The 23317-nt window shown below is 36.8% G+C and overlaps 1 protein-coding gene across 4 annotated transcripts; it reads left to right on the forward strand.

The window, feature by feature from the left end:
• The first annotated feature begins 533 nt into the window (after positions 1-533).
• Positions 534-22807, forward strand: LOC109059194 (transcription factor RFX4). Of its 4 annotated transcripts, XM_042775423.1 has the most exons (19): positions 534-693; positions 774-906; positions 6497-6583; positions 6861-6921; positions 7339-7462; positions 8296-8357; positions 9948-10161; positions 10690-10767; positions 10859-11022; positions 11976-12076; positions 12170-12228; positions 12366-12510; positions 13063-13157; positions 15728-15845; positions 16638-16757; positions 16994-17155; positions 17335-17500; positions 17610-17748; positions 21575-22807. In XM_042775423.1, exons 2-19 carry the CDS (start codon positions 897-899, stop codon positions 21842-21844), a joined length of 2175 nt encoding a protein of 724 aa, XP_042631357.1. In that variant the 5' UTR covers positions 534-693; positions 774-896; the 3' UTR covers positions 21845-22807. The 4 variants fall into 4 exon arrangements, with proteins under 4 accessions (XP_042631357.1, XP_042631356.1, XP_042631358.1 ...); XM_042775422.1 differs by lacking the exons at positions 534-693; positions 774-906 and adding an exon at positions 3041-3752 and having other exon boundaries at positions 16997-17155; XM_042775424.1 differs by lacking the exons at positions 534-693; positions 774-906 and adding an exon at positions 3053-3752 and having other exon boundaries at positions 17374-17500.
• The last annotated feature ends 510 nt before the right edge of the window (positions 22808-23317 follow it).

Here is a 23317-nt window from a genome sequence, read left to right on the forward strand (position 1 = left end):
TATAATAACTAACATTAACAAAGATGAAGAACTAGGAACAACAAATTACTCGTTGTGAGTAAATTTTAATTAATGCATTAATGCATGTTAACTAATGGAACCCTATACAGTGTCATCTTATAAAGATTTGAATACTTTTAAAATTAATAGCTACATTGTATTTGAATTTCTAAATATTGCAAAAATCAAAAGAACCACCAGAGAGTGTTTTCTCTGTTGCACATTACTGTAATGAATTAATTAGTTTTTTGGTAATTTGCTGTTAGGGAACCTCTGGAAGCCTACATCTACTTCGGTCCAGTCTGTTATCAGAAATTAAAGCACATGGTGCTGGATAAAATGCATGCCAGAGCACGTGGTCCGAGAGCAGTACTCACTAGGTAAGAAAGGCGAACATATGTGTTCTCTGAAATTTTATTTGTTATATTTATTCTTTAGGATAATAAATGATTTATTATTCTGGCTTTTATTTTTATTGCAATTCAATTCTATTAAATTTTTTTTTTCATCATAATGCAGGCAGCCCACTGAGGGTCATTCCAGAGATGGTGGTCTCCGTCTGGGAGAGATGAAACGAGACTGTCTCATTGGCTACGGAGCCAGCATGCTGCTGCTCAAGCGTCTGCTGATCTCTAGAGATGCTTTTGAGGTGGATGTGTGTGGCCAATGTGGCTTGCTGGGATATTCAGGATGGTCAGTAAAATCCATTACAGTTAAATTATTAAATGGATCAAGGGATTTATTGGTGAGAATTTTCTGTCTGTTTATTGCAGGTGTCATTACTGCAAGTCATTCATGCCATGTGTCATCTCTACGAATTCCATATGCCTGCAAACTGCTCTTCCAAGAACTGCAATCCATGAACATCATCCCCCACCTCAAACTGGCTCGATACAATGAGTGAAGGTGAGTGATTACAGCATTTCACCAAAGCTTACGCACAGAGGAGCGGTACAGTATTATAAAGGACTACATACAACATTGATTAAGTCTTACTTGAAAGGTCTTCATTTAATTTTTTAAACATCTTGTATCTTATCAATAAGATGATTTTATATATATATATATATATATATATATATATATATATATATATATATATATATATATATAAAATTATATAAGAAGTGAATATAGTTTTTTTTTTCTTTTGTCAATTTCGAAGTCTTGAGCAATCTTGATGAAGTGTTAATCTGACAACACTGACAGTAGAAAGGAGCTTGTTTTTACATTGACCACCTTCCCACTTTGCCGTTTTTTTTTTTTTTTTGTACACTAAATCATCCACTATTCAGAGATTGCTCCCACCCACCAAGCAGCCGTGGAAGGCTTTGATTGGAAGAATGCATCTCACATCGGTAGAATGGGCACTGACAGTGCGGCTCGCTCGCTGATTGGGGGGGTATAAGGGTCTGAGGGTGTCTCTTTTGGCCGGCTGCACCTGTCCTAGCTAATGAGGGGCTAATGAGACTTAGAGTAAGCGAACAGAAAAAGGAAGTCTTCTGAGGAGAGGATGCAAAGATTCTCTTCCTCCTCCCTCCTTTCCTTCACAGCCTTCATCTTTAAAACTGTAATTAAGGAAATTTTCATTGATGTTTGGCTGTCTTTTGCCATCCACTTCCCAGCTTGTTAGAGGTGCTGGGTGATCCATACAGTTTCTAATAAAAGCTGGGATATTGGCCTTTGGATGAAGCTTTCAATTTGTTATTTTGTTCTGTTTCTTTGATGGATTGTAGTATTAGTTCTGTTTTATTTATTTATTTATTGTTTCCTTTTTTTAATATGAAAGGCACACTACTGTACAAACATCTGTGTTTAAGTTTTTTTAATATCTTTTAGAGAAGTCTATATAATATTACAAGTCATAATAACTGTTTTCTATTTTAATATATTGTCAAATGTAATTTATTCCCGTGAAGATAAAGTGTCAGCAGCCATTACTCCAGTCTTCAGTGTCAGATTAGCATTCAGAAACTGTGATTTTTTTTTTTCTGGATACAAAAAATCTAAGATGTTCAAAAGAACAGCATTTATTTCAAATACAAATGTCTTGACCCTTAATGTCTTTAACTAATGCATCCTTGCTAATTAAAAGTGTTCATTTCTTTAAAAAAATCTTCCTGACCCCAAACCTTTGAACAATAGTGTATGTCTAGACTGCAAACTGGAATACTGAGCCATGGCATAGCTGCTGTGGACCAAAAAACATCTGTTGCTAACATAAATGCTAAAAGTGTATTAGAGTAAGCAAGTAATGACAATAAGCAAAGATGCTTTGCTGTAACAACTTATGGCTCAGTGCTGGTTTGCTTATGGCCTCCCAAAATTTCATTGCATTAGTCAATGAAATATCAAAACAATGGCATCTGAAAACTAAATTTAACTACTTTGAAATCAGTTAGAAGAGTAACTTTCTTCAATAGCAATTTAGGTAGTCAATTGTCAAGTTTGCACAGGTGTCTTAGCAGAGTAATTAATCACATTAACTATCCTCTGTGGACATTCTGCATTAATATTTGACAACCAGAAAGCATTTTTAACAATGTTTTGCTCAAGTTGTTTTGATATTTTGTATCTAATGCAATGATCTAATCTTAAATCAAGTGTTCAAACACATTTTGGGGGCCATCTCTAGCTGAAGTCCGACCACCACGCAGTGAGGAGCCCATCCTGGCATCGTTATAGGTGTAGTATCGAGCGTTCCTCTGCCATCCAACAAGTGGGGAGCAGTTCCACCATAATCCCCCTTTCTCTTACTTGCTCTCTCTTTCCCCCGTGGTTCCATTCATATTCTAATCACAGCTTTCCCTTCTGCAGTTTGTAGGCACTCCATCAGAGCCCTCCCTGCCTCAGGCTCTACACTTTTACTTCCCGCTTTTGTGGCCGCGCTCTCCTCCCGGTGTGCTGGGATGAGGTTGATTGTGGGGGGGGGCGAGAAGGGGAGGGGGGTCCACCAAACTTTCTCTTTCCAGTTTTTCCATCGGCCTTAATGGGCATTTGGTGTCAAAAGCATCCAAAATTATGATGAACACATTTGTGTGAGAGTTTTTGCATTGATTTTGAATGAACGCAATTTTGACGTTCCCATTTCGAGATCTATTAAAGGCATCAAAGACATCAAACAAGTTCTGTAATGGGCCAAAAAGTGGCCCTTGGATGGAGAACTTTAAAACTGAAGCAGTGGGGGCAGAGTGTGTGTGTGTGAGGAGAGGGTACGAAAACGTATTAAATGCTATAATGGGAGACGGGGAGGCCACAGTGCTGGGATTGCGTAGATCTAAGCCTCTTTTTTTTCTGGGAAGGGAGCTTTTCTTATTCAAAATAGCCCCACAAAAGACTTCCAGTGAGCCTTGCCACATCCCCATCTGACTCGAAGCCATTCATCAGCCTGCCGAGCCTATCAATGACATGTCCCCCATCAGGGCTCCTATAAAATCAGCCCCTTTCCCATGAAACATCAGCAAACATTTTGACGGCTCTGGCTTTTCCCCCGCTGGATCTCTGGAGTCTGTGACCCCCTCTCCACCCCACCCGCTCCTACAACCCACACCCCCACCTCCATCACCACCGCCACCCTCTCCACGGACCTCACATCTTATGCATCTCAGCGCCGGGCAGTTCTCTCGGATAGACAGAGGGAGCTGAGGAGGGGGAGTCCTGCACGGAGCCATTTTCTCAGAGGAGCCCCTGGAACGTGCATGGGAAGAGGATGCATTGTGGGCTGCTGGAAGAGCCTGACATGGATTCCACAGGTTGGTTCCTGGTGTACCGCTGTGACATTGAGACGCTTGGGATCTGGGCTCTTTTGGAACGCGAAATGGGCCTTGGGATTGTGTGACCCGAGATTGGCATCAGAAAAAGTTATTTAACCTTCCGTAAAGGAAGCTCTTGAATCTAGTTCACCAAGAGATAAGTTGGCATGTTTTTTGGCCTTGTTTTTAATTGCTCAGGATGGGTGTTCTTTTGCTGAGATTATGGTTTTGCACAGTTTTGGGATGATGTAAAGTGGATGGTGGTTTTACGAAATAGCAATATGACCATAAATTTAGACTAAACTTGCATAAGGTACTGAGTTTGTCGTAGTTTTATGAAAATGATGCACCTGCTCAAGCCAGGTTTTGACTTGAGTGAAACTGCACTCTGTACAATTGGTAATTATAAAATGGCTTCTTCTGAAACTAAAGAAAGAAAACATTATAATTCGTACAAAATATTTAGATAACAGATGTCTTGCTGTAGTGTTTTAATCAACAACAAAAAAAATGTATTTACTAATTTTGTTTTTAAAACGTGTTCCATGTGGCCTCAAAAAGCAGTTACTTGGTTCAATTCTGTTCAATGCATTTTTTTTGTGAAAAAAATTAGAAGTTAATTATTGAATATTTGCCATATTCGGATGACACTTTTCCACTCTGATATTCAGTGCATGATTATAAATGATGTCGGATCAGTCTTGCCTTTTAGATTGGATTTAATCCAATTATTTAGAGGATTACTTAAACTTTTCAGAGAGCAAATAATTCAATTACAGACTGAAAATCTGATTTCAATTGACTGAGCCAATGCTAACGGAGATTAGTTTCTGAGAATTTTTTTTGTTGCGCTTCAAATTAACAGCTGCATAATAATAATAATAATAATAATACGTTTAAAATACAATGTCAGCAAAAATAAACAACTATGTTGTTAAAAGTAAATAAATAAAATAAAATAAAAATAACCAATTGGTGGCATTTCAAAGCATGTTAATACTATTTCAAAAAGTCAAAGAATGGTTTAGACAGCCTTTTATTATCTGGTGTTATCATTGATAGTGACCTTTTTAAAAGGCTACCTTATAAAATATATTTTGTAATGTGAGTGTTATCTCACTACAGGTTTATTCTGCCTCTCAATAACTCACTTTATGGAACATTTGTTTTCTAGTTTGTGAAAAAAAAAAAAAAAACTTTACGAACTTGAATAAAAAAATAATAATAATTATAACTGACCTTAACCCACTTATGAGATGCACTGTGTAATAGGCTACTGTGAGGAATATTTTATTTATTTATTTTATTCTGCTTTATTGTTTTCTGATGAAACTGATTATGTGGATTTGATTATTATGATGCATCAAAGCTAGGCTTCATTCAAGTATTTGTAGCTCCCAAACTATGACCTGCAATCCGTTAAGAAATGTAGATTTCAGTGTTAATAATTTCATCAAATCATCCCCAAAAGAATATTTGAATCAAGTCGAAACTGCCTCTCACTTTACACCTGCCGTTTGAGTAGTTAGTTGTCTGATGGCTGTCAAATAACTTCTACAACAAAAGTTTTAAGTCTCATGACTTTCACTTTAACTTCAGCCGCGATCTGATGCATCAGCAGGCTATTGGTTTCCCAATCGACTCACAGTCTTGGCAACCGATGCTATAGTGACCGTTGCCATGGCCCGTGCGGGGTAACATGATTGACATAAGTTCGAATCGAATTATATTATAAGTGTTTCTGTTTTGTGATGCAAGGACACCAGCAGGCTTACTTGCATAGCAGAAACGAGAAAGGCGCTAAAAAGGTTCTATTATGACGACACCACTATGGAGGAGCGCGCGGAATCAATTGAGCGTGCGCGCGCTTGTAATTCGCCTCGGGAACAATGCGGGATTCCTGCAGTTCTGCTGAAAACATTTCGAATAGAATCCCAGCTGTCCAAAGATCCGCACAATCGATTGTAATTGAATTGCACCGTCATTATTATGCCCCTCAACTCTATAGACAGTGGCTGCAATAACACAGCCACGTTTACGGATGTTTATTGCACTCGAACACAAACCGACAGTTCATGTGAACAAGATTTATTATATGGAATTTACAAACGAACAATTACAGTTCAACACTTAGCAATTTTTTTTCAAGCTGTGGGGAGAAAAAAAAGTTAGAAACCACAGCGAGGTCATGCACCTGTTGCTTCTGCTGATAAATGGTGTTGAAATTTAGGCGATGTTTAAATAAATATAAATAGAATGGAACAGAAAATAATAAATGAAATTAAAACAAGCTAAATGAAACGCTTGTGGTTTTAAACGTTTAATTTTTATAATTATTTTGCTTCATCTCAGAAGAAAAAAGAAAGGACTTAACAAATACTGTGAAGACAGCCATATGCCTACAAAAAAAGGTGTAATGTAATATATATATATATATATATATATATATATATATATATATATATATATATATATATATATATATATATACACATGTAGCCTATATTTTTTTCATTTTTGCAGAGAGCTGGATTGAAAGATGTCTGAACGAAAGCGAGAGCAAGCTGTTCTCAATGTAGATTTCAGTGTTAATAATTACATCAAATCATCTCTAAAAGAATATTTGAATCAAGTCGAAACTGCCTCTCACTTTACACCTGCCGTTTGAGTAGTTTGTTGTCTGATGGCTGTCGAATAACTTCTACAACATAAGTTTTAAATCTAGTATATTTTTACTTTTGCAGAGAGCTGGATTGAAAGATGTCTGAACGAAAGCGAGAGCAAGCGGTTCTCCAGCCACTCTTCTATTGGAAATATGTCCAACGACGAAAGTATGTATAACGATTATTCATGAATAAATTAAATGTAAACATGAACAATTATTTCAGAAGTAACCTAATGTGAGTGTTATGAGTGTTTATACAGAAAAAAAGGCACATTTGTAAAACTCTGAAAGCCTACATAAAATTTTACTTATGTATGTATGTATGTATGTATGTGTATATATATGCACAATTTATTATAAAATATTTAAGGGATTTATATTTATGTCATTTATATTTAATGGAAATTATGATCCTGATGGTTGTGTTTTTCTTTTTATAAAAGACGAGGAGAAGGAGAACAACCGAGCATCTAAGCCACATTCAACACCTGCCACATTACAATGGTGAGTCAGAAATGTCACTTATAATCATACATAATCATATAATCATTATATATATATATATATATATAAAATTCAGCCGAACTCTTGATATTTTAAGTGACATCCAAATCCAATAGCAACAGATGGCTTATATATATATATATATATATATATATATATATGCCACAACAAAATTGTAAGTGCAAGAACATTTTGCATATAATTTTGAAAGCACTACTTGAAAGTATGTCTGTAAAATAAGCTAAAATTTAATGTTGGCCGATGCTTGAATCCAGTACATACAGTGTAACTGGATGATAAAGCTATTACATTTTTTTTTAGAACTACAGTTATGTTACACCCAATTTATGATGCTTTGAGAAGTGTTTTCTAGACACTAGCTTTCCATGTGCACTGACCAAACTGTATTTTCATCAGGTTGGAGGAGAACTATGAGATCGCAGAGGGTGTTTGTATTCCTCGCAGTGCACTGTACATGCATTATTTGGACTTCTGCGAGAAACTTGATTCTCAGCCAGTCAACGCTGCAAGCTTCGGGAAGGTAATAACCTGTATTCAACACTTCAGTGATGAAGTAAAATATTGCGCCTTTTCTGATAGTCAAGTTTTGATGAGGTAATCATGGAGTTTTCTCTCATCAAAGATCGTATAAACATGCATGTTCACGTGAAAGAGGAAGGAAAACATCTGTTACAAAAAAAAAGCATGACATAATACTGGGTATTATGAAGAGCCACAGCCAGTGGCCTTTTCTTACACCTCTTCTACAAACTCATAGCTGGACAATATAAACAATGAACATGTTCACCCTTGTTCCCACAACCCTTCAACCCAACTACTCATATAGCCGCCCCCCGACACCCTTACCCCGCTCCCCCGGGTCCTTTCGGAGGATATTGAAAAAGAGAAGGGGCCTGGATTAATGTGTAATTAAAGGAAATTTGGAAGGGTGAGATGTTGCGGAATGTTAGATCAGTGGCTGGAGCAGCGTGGGGTGTCCTTTAGGAAGGCTTCATTGATTCGGGACAAAAAAGAGAGAGAGCTGGACCTGCCTCCCTGTCTGCTCATTTATCAAGCCAAGCCTGACAGAAACTTCACAGCTTGGCCTCTTTTTTTCATCCCACACAATAGAGAGTTTCACTGTTTGCAAAGTTTTCTGCATCGGGAGCTGGACCAAAGAGCTCATGGACAAAAAGCAGAGAGAGAATGAGAGATTGGCGAGAAAAGAAATGTCATTGGACATGAGTGAATCTAACAAGATGATTGAGAAGATATTTTTGTCATAGTTGTAACAGATAACACACTGATGTCACAAAAGATGTGCCCAGAAAAGCTCAATATATCATATTTTTTCTTTTTACCTGATCCAAACAGATAATAAGACAACAGTTTCCTCAGTTAACCACACGGAGGCTAGGAACCAGAGGCCAGTCAAAGTAAGTTCCTTATTCAATATTCAAGAACTTTTCTAACCTTTTACATTTGTCATGTTACTTTAAATATGTTTTGTCAAGTAGGTCACAGTCAGAAGGCCACAAGCAGTGTTGGGAGTAAATGAATACAACTCAAGTTACGTACTCAGATTACTTTTAAGTAACTTGTAAAGTAACGCATTACTTTTAAATATACAACAAAATATATGAGTTACTTTTTCAAATAAATAACGCAAGTTACTTTGTTTTCCATTTATTGATTGAGACCCTCTTTTTCCATGTTTTCCATGCTGTGCGCGCTGTGTAAACATGATGGTTAAATAACACAAATATATATTATGTATTTAATCTCACTGCTCACCTTTGATGGTCCAATTCACCCATACAAATAAGGAAAAAATACTTTTTTTAAAATGTTTTTTAGTTTTATTTTTTTATTTATTGCTGAATTAAGAGGGTTATTTATTAATTTATTTTTTATTAGCAAGCCCATCCCAGGTCAGAAAAAGTAACGCATTACTTTTAAAAGTAGCTTTCCCCAACACTGCCCACAAGTGGAGTCAGTATTACTTCCAAAAAAAATAAAAAATAAATACAAAATTGTATATCTGGTAATCAGTTTGCACAATTATTCACAGTTATTTTTCATTGTGTAAAAGTTGCTGACTTCCAAATTTCATGGTGATCATTTTTATATATTTATCATTTTTATATATATATATATATATATATATATATATATATATATATATATATATATATATATATATATATATATAGGTAGAGAGAGAGGTTGTATTATTTATAATTTATGAAATTAATTTTTTTTATGCCAAACAAAAAGTACACAACTTTTGTTCATGCTTTATCTCACCTACCACACCAAATGAACAGATGCAGTTATGAGAATCTTAGGCATTAAGAGGTGTATCACCATTTACACTCCATAGATGATATGACAAAAAGTTATTCATGTGTATAAAAAAGTACCAGTGCAGAGATTAGGAACACTTTCTAATCATGACTGCTTTAAAGGGTTAGTTCACCCAAAAAGGAAAATTAGCCCATAAATTACTCACCCTCAAGTCATCCTAGGTGTTTATGACTTTCTTCTTTCAGACGAATCCAGTCGGAGTTATATTAAAAATTGTCTTTGATCTTTCAAGCTGTTTAATGGCACTCAGCGGGTGTTGCATGCATCGGTCCAAAAAAAGTGAAATAAAAAGTGCTCATCCTTAATAAAAATGGATCGATTTGCTACAGGAGGCCTTTGTTCACCCCCCGGAGCTGTGTGAGACACTTTTTTTTATGGATGGGCACTTTTTATTTCACTTCTTTTGGACTGATGCCCTGCAACACCCGCTGAGTGCCACTAAACAACTTGAAAGCTAAAAGACAAATTTTTAATATAACTCAGACTGGATTTGTCTGAAAGAAGACCTAGGATGACTTGAGGGTGAGTAATTTATGAGCTTATTTTAATTTTTGGGTGAACTAACCCTTTAACTACTTTAGTAAAACTGCTTTAGTCAGCAAACAAACTACAACTCGTGTATAATAATTTTCAACCTGCCTCTCACTTGTCCACCTTAGGTATCACTACTATGGAATCGCTGTAAAAGAGAGCTCTCAGTACTACGATGTGATGTACTCTAAAAAGGGCGCTGCGTGGGTGAACGAGACGGGCAAGAAAGAGGTCACCAAACAGACAGTGGCGTATTCACCGCGCTCCAAGCTGGGCACTCTCCTGCCAGAATTTCCAAATGTCAAAGACTTAAATCTGCCCGCCAGTCTGCCAGAGGAGAAGGTAAACAGATCACTAAAACTTTAACTGCTAACCTCCAACTCCAACCCCCCTCTCCCTCCTCCTGCCTGCTACCCACCCCTCCTAGATCCTGCTTTCATGTGTCAGACGGACCTTCCCTGGGCCTGGATTTAGATGAGGACCTGGAGGATTTATGTGTTGGTTCCTAGCGAACTCTTAATCTTTCGAGTAGATAATAAGATCTCGCATTGGACAAAGGATGGGCACTAGCTGTCTCGCTTTAAAAAGGCGCCTGTAATTTTAAATGGTTTGTGAGTTTCTGATCTTTAAAGCCTCTTTTTATACACTGGTTTGGCAAGACCTTGTAAATAGGCATTGTTCATGAAAGCAGCTTTTTTGTTGTTTGGTATTTGTATCCTCTTTCTTTAGTGTTAGAGTCTTTTAGTGTCTTATTAAGGCATGACCATGAGTCAGGAATGAATTTGGTATGACATCATTAACACTAAGTGAATTATTCTCTGTGGGAAAGTATTATAAAAGACATTTAAATGAGCTTTTTTCCTCTACAAGGTCTCAACCTTTATCATGATGTACAGAACTCACTGCCAGAGGATACTGGATACGGTCATACGAGCCAACTTTGATGAGGTCTGCATTCTGATGCTTTTTCTTCAAGCTTTTTTATCTGTTGGTATTATGTGTTATCGCAGTGTTTATTTCTGTTTGTGTATATGCCTAGGTCCAGAGCTTCCTGTTGCACTTTTGGCAAGGCATGCCGCCACACATGCTCCCTGTCCTGGGCTCTTCTACAGTGGTGAACATAGTTGGTGTGTGTGACTCCATATTGTACAAGGCCATCTCAGGAGTACTCATGCCCTCCGTCCTTCAGGCTCTGCCTGACAGGTGAGAAGCATTCCTGCCTATTTTGATGTTTTTTAAAAAGGTGCATAACACAATTTATGCACTTGCAGTTTTGGAAGGTTCTGCAGTACCTAGAACTAAATGCAACCCATTTTATTTCCTCATTGTGACATAATTCTGAGTGAAATTTGATATTTAATGAAAAAAAAAATTATGACAGGATTTGATTCTGATTTATTCATGGAAATTGGGTGCATTGAGAAAAGTTGTACCTATACGAATTGGAAAGAAAAGGGAGAATTTGACTAAATAAGAGGGCTTGGTGACAGTAGAAAGTTAAAGTCAAGTAAACGCACATATTAATAGGATAACGAAGATTTGTTAAGCTTATAAAGATTTTTTATGTGCATATTTGAACATTATATTTCACATTCAACATAATCAGAAATGCCTCAGTAAGAACAACAAACTGTATGAAATTAACCCAACTGGTGGTAAAAGCCACATCTTTATTTTCATTAATATAGCTAGAATCAGATCATATATAAACAATGCCGAATATACATTACAGAATCACACAATTTCTAAATAGCAAATGAAGATCCTCATGCCAGAGTCCAGAGTCCTTAAGTCGGTATTTAAATTGGACTTAAGGCATTTCGCGTCTTGAAAATAGACAAGAAAGCTGGCATGGCATTAAAACACCCACCAACCAAACAACATTGGTCAAATGGAATTTTGTCTTCAAGCTAAATAAATACCCTAAATACTATTGCCACAGGGATCATTGCTAGCGTTATTTGCATATCAAACTTTTACATCAGTGTAATTAACTGATGGGAAGATTTCCCATAAATGACGCATGACTCCTATTTGTATTGTCTCAGGCAAAAGGTCAAAAATTTAAGTGCGTCAGAGCATCCTTTGTACTGTGTAATGTACTTATGCGTAATGTACTACACTATATCCTTGTTTGTGTCTTTTGAATAATGCAGCCTCACTCAGGTGATCAGGAAGTTTGCCAAGCAGCTGGACGAGTGGCTGAAGGTGGCATTACATGACTTGCCTGAGAACTTGCGCAACATAAAGTTTGAATGTATGTGCTAATATATTCGAGAATAAAAAACAACAAAAATTAATCTTACTGGTATTCTAAGGCTATTTTTGAATAAATATGTTTTATTCTCAGTGTCAAGAAGATTTTCCCAGATACTTAAACGACAGACATCATTAAACCATCTCTGTCAGGTAGCCTATACAGCAATTTTGTTTTTAATATTTAACATTTTTCTCTTTGTCTCATCATGTTTGCATCATGTTTTCACAAATGCATATGATAAGTCACAGTGCAGGGTGAAATTTCAATTATCTACTTGCTCTTGCAGGCATCTCGAACTGTGATCCACAGTGCAGACATCACCTTTCAGATGCTTGAGGACTGGAGGAACGTAGACCTTAACAGCATCACTAAACAGACTCTATATACAATGGAAGACTCCAGAGAGGACCAGAGGAGACTTATCATCCAATGTAAGATTGATTCAATTGTATGATTCATTAGTGTTTCTGTGCTATACTAGTTTAGTGCACTGTGCTTGCAGTGTTATTGCAGCAGAATCACATGCAGCGCTGTGTTCAAAGCCCTGCTGGATTATGATTCGGATTTCACACAGTAGCTGTCAACCAGCGCTGAATCATTCCCACGACCATGAGAGTCGAGCTTTTACCACAGACACTGAGAGGTTAACCCTCACAGTCTGACACCCTGAGGAGCATTTCAAATTCATTTCAGCATCAGCCTCTCACATGACTGATCAGGTCAAAGTTCAAGGATTCTGTCATGTCATCTTCAAAAGAGGATTCTGAGCTCCTCTCTCTCTCTACATTTCATACAGAGATCTCAAGTCTGTGCCAGTAGGATTTTTGCAATTAGGTATAAGCAACTTTTGCAAGAAATTTAAACTAATATTGTGAAATGAATGCTTCAAAAAAAAAAAAATGGATGCATATGATTTCTTCTTTCTACACAGATATATTTTTAATCTCTCTACCTATCTGTTTTCTGTTTTTTTTTTTTTAAAGTTTATCAAGAATTTGACAGACTGCTGGAGGACCAGTCCCCCATTGAAGCCTACATGGAATGGCTGGACTCTATGGTGGAGAGATGTGTCGTGAGGGTAAGTGTACAGGCCATAAAATTCATTTTATGCTTAATTTCCACTTTTTTTTACACACATTTGCAGTATGAATGTATAACTAGATATTTCATTATGTAGATTATATATATATGTATATATATATACAGGTGCTGGTCATATAATTAGAATATCATCAAAAAGTTGACTTATTTCACTAATTCCATTCAAAAAGTGAAACTTGTATATTATATTCATTCATTACACACAGACTTTATTTCTTTAAATTTTTATGATTATTACTGACAACTAAGGAAATTCCAAATTCAGTATCTCAGAAAATTAGAATATTACTTAAGACCAATACAAAGAAAGGATTTTTAGAAATCTTGGCCAACTGAAAAGTATGAACATGAAAAGTATGAGCATGTACAGAACTCAATACTTAGTTGGGGCTACTTTTGCCTGAATTACTGCAGCAGTGCGGCGTGGCATGGAGTCGATCAGTCTGCGGCACTGCTCAGGTGTTATGACAGCCCAGGTTGCTCTGATAGTGGCCTTCAGCTCTTCTGCATTCTTGGGTCTGGCATATCGCATCTTCCTCTTCACAATACCCCATAGATTTCCTATGGGGTTAAGGTCCGACGAGTTTGCTGACCAATTAAGAACAGGGATACCATGGTCCTTAAACCAGGTACTGGTAGCTTTGGCACTGTGGGCAGATACCAAGTTCTGTTGGAAAATGAAATCTGCATCTCCATAAAGTTGGTCAGCAGCAGGAAGCATGAAGTTCTCTAAAACTTCCTGGTATACGGCTGCGTTGACCTTGGACCTCAGAAAACACAGTGGACCAACACCAACAGATGACATGGCACCCCAAACCATCACTGACTGTGGAAACTTTACACTGGTCCTCAAGCAACGTGGATTGTGTGCCTCTCCTCTCTTCCTCCAGACTCTGGGACCCTGATTTCCAAAGGAAATGCAAAATTTACTTTCATCAGAGAACATAACTTTGGGCCACTCAGCAGCAGTCCAGTCCTTTTTGAAGCGAGACGCTTCTGACGCTGTCTGTTGTTCAAAAGTGGCTTGACACAAGGAATGCGACAGCTGAAACCCATGTCTTGCATACGTCTGTGTGTAGTGGTTCTTGAAGCACTGACTCCAGCTGCAGTCCACTCTTTGTGAATCTCCCCCACATTTTTGAATGGGTTTTGTTTCACAATCCTCTCCAGGGTGTGGTTATCCCTATTGCTTGTACACTTTTTTTCTACCACATCTTTACCTTCCCTTCGCCTCTCTATTAATGTGCTTGGACACAGAGCTCTGTGAACAGCCAGCCTCTTTTGCAATGACCTTTTGTGTCTTTCTCTCCTTGTGCATGGTGTCAGTGGTCGTCTTTTGGACAACTGTCAAGTCACCAGTCTTCCCCATGATTGTGTAGCCTACAGAGCTAGACTGAGAGACCATTTAAAGGCCTTTGCAGGTGTTTTGAGTTAATTAGCTGATTAGAGTGTGGCACCAGGTGTCTTCAATATTGAACCATTTCACAATATTCAAATTTTCTGAGATACTGAATTTGGGATTTTCCTTAGTTGTCAGTTATAATCATCAAAATTAAAAGAAAAAAAAAACATTTGAAATATATCAGTCTGTGTGTAATGAATGAATATAATATACAAGTTTCACTTTTTGAATGGAATTAGTGAAATAAATCAACTTTTTGATGATATTCTAATTATATGACCAGCACCTGTATATATGTGTGTGTGTATATGTATATATATATATATTCAAAAAATTCAAAGCTGAATTTCCAGCAGCTATCACTCCAGACTTCAGTGTCACATCATTCTTCAGAAATCATTCTTATATGCTGATTTGGTGCTCAGGAGACATTTCTTATTACTATCAATGTTGCAAACAGTTGTGCAGCTTAATATTTGTTTGTATAAACTATGATACTTTTTTTCTCAAAATTCTTTGATTTATAGTAGGAACAGCATTTCTTTGAAATATATATTTTTTGTAACATTATAAATGCATTAACTGACACTTTTGATTAATTTAAAAAATCCTTGCTGAATAAAAGTATTAATTTCACATTACTGACATTTTGCCAATTAATATATTTATTATTGCTACAATATTTATTATTCTTATTAATAAACTTGTATAGTAATTTTTATTATTAAAATTCTATTTATTCATTATAGAGATATTTAAATAGGAATATAATTTCATAGCCCTTTTTCAAGCACTGTTTATATGTTCTTCCAATCCAAACTGTAGGTGTCCAACCCATGCAACTCTAAATGCCGTCACAACATACTTAAGACCTTTCGTGATGCAATTACCCAACTTAATAATGTCTTCATGGCCCCTTTTCAAGCCCATTATAGTCCAGATATGGGCTTGTAAATCTGGTTTCCATGGAAACTTCTGCTACCTACCAGACAATAGTTCAATGGGAGGGTGTTTCCTTTGGGGCAAATCAAAAGTTGACTTGTTGACATGTTTTTCATTCTTGGGGGTTAAACCCCAGTTTGGACCCAAAGGTTAAGGCCCCTGCGCCCTCCCCCAAGCTTTTCTCATGGTAATATTCCATTTAGGTGGCGGGGAAGAGACCCGGATGTTTGAAGAGGGTAGCTCAGCAGTTCCTGCTCATGTGGTCGTGTTTCGGGACCAGAGTCATCCGGGATATGACGCTGCATAGCGCACCCAGCTTCGGTGAGTCAGGCGGCACCATTTTGTCATAATCATCCTATATGGGAGAGTAGATATGAATCTTCTTTTAACTGATTTGTTTTGTCAAGTTAACTAAAAGTTTCTCAACCCACAACACCAAGTGTCAACTTTTAACTAAGATGGCAGCTTTGCTAACTCTTGGCTTACACCACCTAGCTGTCTATGGCAAAGTAACTGAAAGAAGGGCCATAAAAGAGGTAAATGCCCCCTCCTTGTCAGCTCTGTCTGTGAATATCAAAGGCACAGCTGGTTATAGTGTTTTGATAATGCAGCTCTCTGTACAAAACAGCTAATTAACAAAGGCTAACCCCCACCAAGTCTTTCCCCGTTCTTGCCCATCTTCCCAACCGGGCAGTATTGCGCCCAGTCCGCTGAATAGCTGCAATGTTTATTATGCACATAGTGGCTGGAGTTGCTAACACAATGCGAGGATTGTGCAATGCTCCTTATGAATTCTTTCCCTCATCTCATTCAGAACATGGACTCAAAGCAGCATATGCTTCAGTAACTCTGTAGAGTTTATGGTTGGACTGCTAGTTTGGTTCTGACTTGGTTTTGAGCTTTTACCATTTAAATGTGCTTCAGTATTGTGCTAATTAACAACATTTTTTAACAACAATTAACAACACAAAGCTTCGATTCAAGATTCAAATTGAACTGCATTTAATGCTTTACGGTCCACGGAGCCTTCATTTATTACTTGGGAAGGAGACTTGAATTGGAAGAATACATTAACTTTTTATGGTAAATGGGATTTTTTTTTTGTATTTATAGGCTCATTCCATCTGATCCACCTCATGTTTGATGACTACGTACTATACCTGCTTGAGTCTCTGCACTGCCAAGAGAGAGCCAATGAACTCATGAGGGCTATGAAAGGAGAGGGGACACCAGGTGAGATCCATTTGATACAAGAGATAGAGCTGATCGCTCATGGCGTCAGTTTGGAGACCAACACAGAAAGCTAATTTGTCATTAAAATAGTAATTTTCATTAGTTCTGTGGGTGATTTGATTGTAAAACTAGATTCAATATTGAACATCGGGTCTTGAAACTTCTGAGAAGTGAAGTACTGTACTCGATCAGTACTAAAATGTCTTAACTTTGACTTTTGTTTTGTACTACTGTAGCAGATTCCAGGGAAGAGCTGATGCTTATGGGCTCCACCCCAACATCTACGTCACCTGGACCTTACTCTCCAGCCAAATCTGTTCACTCAGTGGGTGTACCAGCAGTAGTATCCCCCAATTCAGCCCAGTCTCCAGAGGGCACCAGCATATCAGCTACCACAGGTAAATAGTGTAGAGTGACTCTAAACTGATTCAAAAACTCAAATCACACAACACAGTATCACATTCAACCGTACATTTGGCACAGCCCATTTCATGCATCCATTAAACCTCACAGTAAGATCAATTAATTAACAAGCCAAACACGTTTCTTTGTATATGTATGTCTGTGTATGTGCCAGGAGCTGTTCAGTCATATACCTGGTCCCTTACATACACAGTGACAACCTCAGGTGGCAGCCCACCCGAGACCGGATCCCAGCTTTCCTGCATGAGAGGTGGACCCCCTCTACACGGCTCCTCATCTGCCCACAGGATGCCAGTTTACCCACATCGGGATGAACATGGGTAAGCTCCCAAATGAATGATAAGACATTAAATGATGTGCTGAATATGACATTACAGTGTGGATTATTAAATGTTTTTAGAGATTTTTACTCAGTACCTTTTTTTCTAGCTATACTGGCAGCTATAATTACAGCAGCTACGCAAACCAGCACCATCATGCAATCCAGAGTCAGTATTCCAGTTTAACCCATGAACCAGGGCTGCCCACCCCTCTGCACTATTCATCATACCACCGGACCTCAGCACAGGTTAGGCTCCTCCCACCAAAATGATAAAATCATACAGTATTATTTTAATATGATACTATTTATCCACGAGCTCTGAACTATTTATAAAACACTATAATGATTATATAATATAGTTTCACAATTTTCTCAGACAGCACCTTCAATTTCACACTTGGTCTGAAAAAACGTTTTATTGTCAGTTAAAATCACATTTATGATAAATCATAATTATGATGTAAGTCAGAAACTGGCATAATTATGAGATAAAGTCAAAATTATAACAAAAAATCAACCATAATTTCAACTTTTTATCTCATAATTATGATTCATAGTAGTCAAATTTATGACATACTAAGACACAATTATGTGATATGAAGTCAAAATAATGTCAAAATTACAAAATTTTTTCATTGTTTTAAATTCATAACATTTTACCTCATAACTATTATAGTACTTATAGTAGTATATCATAATTATGCCTTTTTTAATCTTACGACTGTCACGTTTGTGAACTTCATATTTTCATTTTGATTTATCACAGTATCTCATTATTTTTTTACGTCATAATTATAATTTACCAAAGCAACATTTTTTTTCTGTGTGGCAGAAATGGGCTTTTATTTGCTTTAATTGTATTTGCAAACAATTTTAGTAATACATTTTTATTATTATTATTATTATTATTTTTTTTTTTTTTTTTTTTTTTTTTTATTAAACAAAGAAAAAAAACCTTTTTGGACTTTTATCATAAACCTAAAAGGAAAGTTGTTTGAGAAGAAAATCCCTTATGATTAAAGCAAAAACCAAAGCAAACTATTTTATTCAAAGATGAATCATGTACAAAGAGGCCAGGAACGAACGTTAAGAAAATAAACCTAATAACAGATGGAAATAGGTGTGTATTCCCCAATATTTAGAGTGGAAGTGTATTCCATCCTTGTCTCTTTTACAGGGTTTATAACTGAGAGAAGAATACTTCTGTGAATGTGAATGGTGCTTGATGTATTACAGTCATTAGCATCTGAAATGTTCTGGTAACTGTTATCCACAGAGGTTTATGGAAAATGCTTAGCTTGCTTAGCTCAGTACACACTAGGGTAAAAGGCTGAACTCCTGATCAGAAGTACAGGTCATTTAGCATATGTATTTAAAGCGAATTCACTTCTGAATGAGAACAAAGATGAAAAAGCTTAGTTAATTGTCTTTGTTAAACCTCTAGAGAGCCCTTGGGTTAAAGTTTATTGTAAAAGCACTTGCAAAATCTCAAAATGCTGCCATTACTATAGCATAAATCAGCCAAAGCAACATTTTCCATGCAGATTTTTAGAAAACGTTGAATGCTGGTTTGGATAAGCTTTGTTAAGAAGTTAAAATTTCCTTGATAAGGTTATTTAGGGGTTATGTAGTTGGAGTACTTGGAATGTTTGAATATATGAAATTTGAAGGATGTGAAGTTAGAATGGTATGTAGTTTGAATATTTTTTTTTTTAAGAGAGAGTTGAAGTTTAAAATCTATATGTGGTTGCTTGAGTGTTCTGGATTCTAGATAACTTTTTTTATTATTATTACATGTTTATGGGCTTTGATTTTGATTATCAGGTACAGGAAAACCATTAGTCTGATCTGTTAAGAAATATATAGTACACTAAGAACAGACTGCAGACCTGTGCCAAGTTTAGTGGATGTGGCCTGAAAGCTCTAGGAGGAGATACAGAAATATTTGCATTGGTTTACTGAATTGTGGACAAGCATGAGGGTTTATCAGTGTGTGAAATGTTCATTGTAGTATATGCAGATATACCGAGTGTATACAAAATGTTCATGCTGTATGCAACTAGCTCAGAAACTGAGTGCATAGTTGAATTCTAGGTATTCTGTATAGTACTTGAGATAGTGAGAGCATGAATGGTTGAATTAAACTGTTTGGCTGTGGATGGAGAGCCAGGGATCTGCATCACATATATTGAAAGTCAGAGCGGGTGTGATGGTAATTTCCTGTCAAGAGCTCTCTGGCCCAGTCTGCCTTTGTAATGGGGGATCAGCTGGGCCTCAGAGTTTCAGAAGCAGTGTTGCTGAATTCTCCTCCACACAGCGGATGCAGACTCTCCAGTCTCCATACACACACTCAATGTCTCTCTACTCTCTACTCAATGACCGCCTCAGACAGCACAACTAGTGACCTGTCACGTTCACTACTGTGAGGGAGTGCAGAACGAGTAGACGAGGAGTAAACTTCACATGAACAGACTTTTATAAACATCCAAGGAACCAGGAAAACACACGTAGCGGGTAAGACGACATTCAAAACCAGACAAAGAAACTCAGAACAGGACTCACTACAAATACACAAGACTAGAGGAGGGACACAATGAGGAACACCTGAAATCAATGACATAAACATAGGAAACACCTGGGACAAATGAACATCATCAGACATGAGGGAAAACTGGGTCATGGAGCACGTGGGGGAGGAGAACACAAGAACAAGACAGGAAAAGAGTCTGACATGACTAGAGATCCAGATGGAAAGGCATTTATTAAAATATTGTTATTCAATGGTTTCTTTTCTCTGCATGAACAAGAGGTCACCAAGCAACACATCTCGGTCTCTGACCCGCCTGACTTTTTTCCATGCCACAGCCATTTATAAAAGCTCTGACTTGTAGATGGTTTCTATTTAGAGAACACTTATAGATTTTGACTTCCACTTATTTTCCGTCAACTTAAAATGGATACAATGTCCATGCTTTGTTTGATATGGCTACTCTGAAGGAGTTGTGGAGAGGAGACAAATGAAGATTATGCTGACTTCCCCAGAGAGAACAGAGTGTTTTATATAGACACATATCTTGTGCTGACATGCTCAGTTTTGTTTTTGGTCCATTACACACAGCAACAAAAATACCTTTTTGGGGGTCTTTTAAGAAAAAGTGCCGAGTTAACTTAAATGACCTTTTTCTTCTATGCATCCAGAACAGATGTTCAAATTATGCTGAATTTTTCGACTTCCAGTTAATTATTAGATAGTTTGGCATCATTTTAACAGTAAATAAAAGGCAAAAAAAAAAAAAAAAAATGTGATTGAATAACAACTTAGGGGAAGAATTTATTTCCTGTTTAGTTGGTCCTGTTAGAAGTTTTTTACATTTAAATAATAATTATGATAATAACATTAGCAGCAAAAATATTATTAATCATTGTTATTAGTAGTAGTAGTATGGCATTCCTTAATTTTGATTTATGATGATGATGATAATAATAATAAAAGCAAAAGATATATTAATAAATACTTGAAAAAATTATTATTATTCATCATTGTCTTATTATATATCATAAATTAAAAATAAAGAAATATCATACTATTATCATTATTATTAGTAGTAGTGGTATTGTTGTTCATTTTTTTGTTGGTTGTTATTTTTACTTATATTGCTGTTGTTGTTATTATTAAAAAATAAAGAAATGCTATACTACTACTACTACTAATACTAACACTATTTACTAATACTAATGCTATTTATTATTACTAATAACAATATTATTATTATTACAGCTAATATTTGTTGTTTTTTGCTGTTATTGTCATTATTATTAATGATATTATTATTATTATCATTTTCGTTGATATTTTTGTTGTGTCTTGGTTTTTTTTGCTGTATTATTATTATAATTACAAATATTTGTTAATAAACAAAACATTTGATACAGTGATTTGACTGTGGTTAAGGGTGTTTTAGGCATTCCATAACATAAAGAAAGAAAATGAAGTTTGTTTAGGAAATGCACCACATGAGCCACTTCTGATATTTTGTAACAGTCCTCATGCATGTTCCTTTCTGTCTTTTAGTATCCACTCAACAGCCAGATGTCCAGAATGGAGTCCTGTTTGATGGGTGGGTCTCCGCTTCTACACTCGAGCGCGGTGACCCCCCGATGGCCGGATATGCCCGCGGCAAACAGCTGTTACTCCAGCCCCACTGTCCACACGTCACGCTACTCCACCGGAGACATGTACTCCCCTCTCGCCCCGCGCAGAAACTCTGAATATGAACATGCACAACATTTTCCAGGATTCGCCTATATTAATGGGGAGGCAACGACTGGGTGGGCAAAATGATTGTACCCTTCCGAGAGTCTCCGTCCAAGAGGCGATGTCTGCATGTGCAAAGCTGTGTGCAAAGCTGGACAGATAAACCAGCGGCAGCCCATATTTAACATAATTACAGAGAATGTATTTGAGTGGGAATGACACTGTGTCAGAGATGTTTTTATTGGTGTGGTCAGTGTTTACAGTGCAAACTGCCAATGAAACACTTTTGGAATTGCAATCATTGTGAGAGTGCAAAAAGGCAGTGTCCCAGTTGTGCCTTTCCCTGCCTGTTTCTCATTTATCTCTCATGAGCATTATAGGCCACTCACTCATTTACTGTGCAAAAACTTTGGTTGCTGACCTTGTTTCAACGTAAATATGTACGCATCTCACTGTTCTGTTACCACAGACTGGGTGTTTGACGTCAGTGATGTTTATGAGACCACAGTGTTTTTTTTTTTTTTTGTCAACATCAAAGTGTGCTACTTTCCTAGCATAAACACAACACATTCTCAGCACCAGGAAGAAATGCCTTAATATTATATCTCAGACTGCCCTTTTGGTCAGCTGCCAGAATACATACGTCATAGGAGTTAAAAACAAATAAAGACCTCTCATTTTACACAAATGCAGAATTACTCCAGTGTGAGGCTGGAAGAATATTATAAATCTTTTCTGTAGCTTTGTAACATTGTGTCCCTTTGCATTGTTTATCTGTGTTTGAACTGTATATCCAGTTTTGTATGATTTTAGGAACCGAAAAGTGTTAACCTAGGTTTGTGTGTTCTTGAATGCACTCAAAGGTACTGTGGACCTATTACCCTATGGGTAGGAATAAAAAGGAAAGAATATGAAAATGTAACATTTATTATCTTTAGTCACTTTCTCTTGTAAATAAAAGCACTCAGTAACTTCTGTGGGGACAGCTGTTACCATGTAAATGATATATGTGGATTTATTTGTTGCCACATAAAGATTTTTTAAAACCCAGTTCATATTATATCTTATTATTTGTGTGTGTGTTTTTTTTTTTACTCTGTATGTCTACGTTTGGAATATATAAGAATTTTATTGTACATATACATACTGCTATATATAAAGTAATAAAATACTGAGAGGACTGACATGGACACAACGTTGCAATACCGACCTCATACGTCATCAGCCGGAGCTGTTTACATGTACAACTGTTGGTGCAAGCTACATTAAAGTGATTATTACGTTTTGAATGTGGATATTTTTCTTACAAAAACGCATCGATTCACTACAGGAGTCCTTTGTTAACCGCCCCCCCCCCCCCCTCCCCCCATGTGTGTAAAACACTTTTTTTTATGGATGGGCGCTTTTTATTTAACTTCTTTTGGACTGTTGCACTGCAACACCCGCAAGACAGTTTTTAATATAACTCCGTCTGGATTCGTCTGAAACAAGAATGTCATATACACCTAGGATGACTTGAGGGTGAGTAATTTATGGGCTAATTTTCATTTTTGGGTGAAC

The sequence above is a fragment of the Cyprinus carpio genome, chromosome A18 (assembly GCF_018340385.1).
Source record: "Cyprinus carpio isolate SPL01 chromosome A18, ASM1834038v1, whole genome shotgun sequence".
In the NCBI taxonomy this organism is placed as follows: domain Eukaryota; kingdom Metazoa; phylum Chordata; class Actinopteri; order Cypriniformes; family Cyprinidae; genus Cyprinus; species Cyprinus carpio.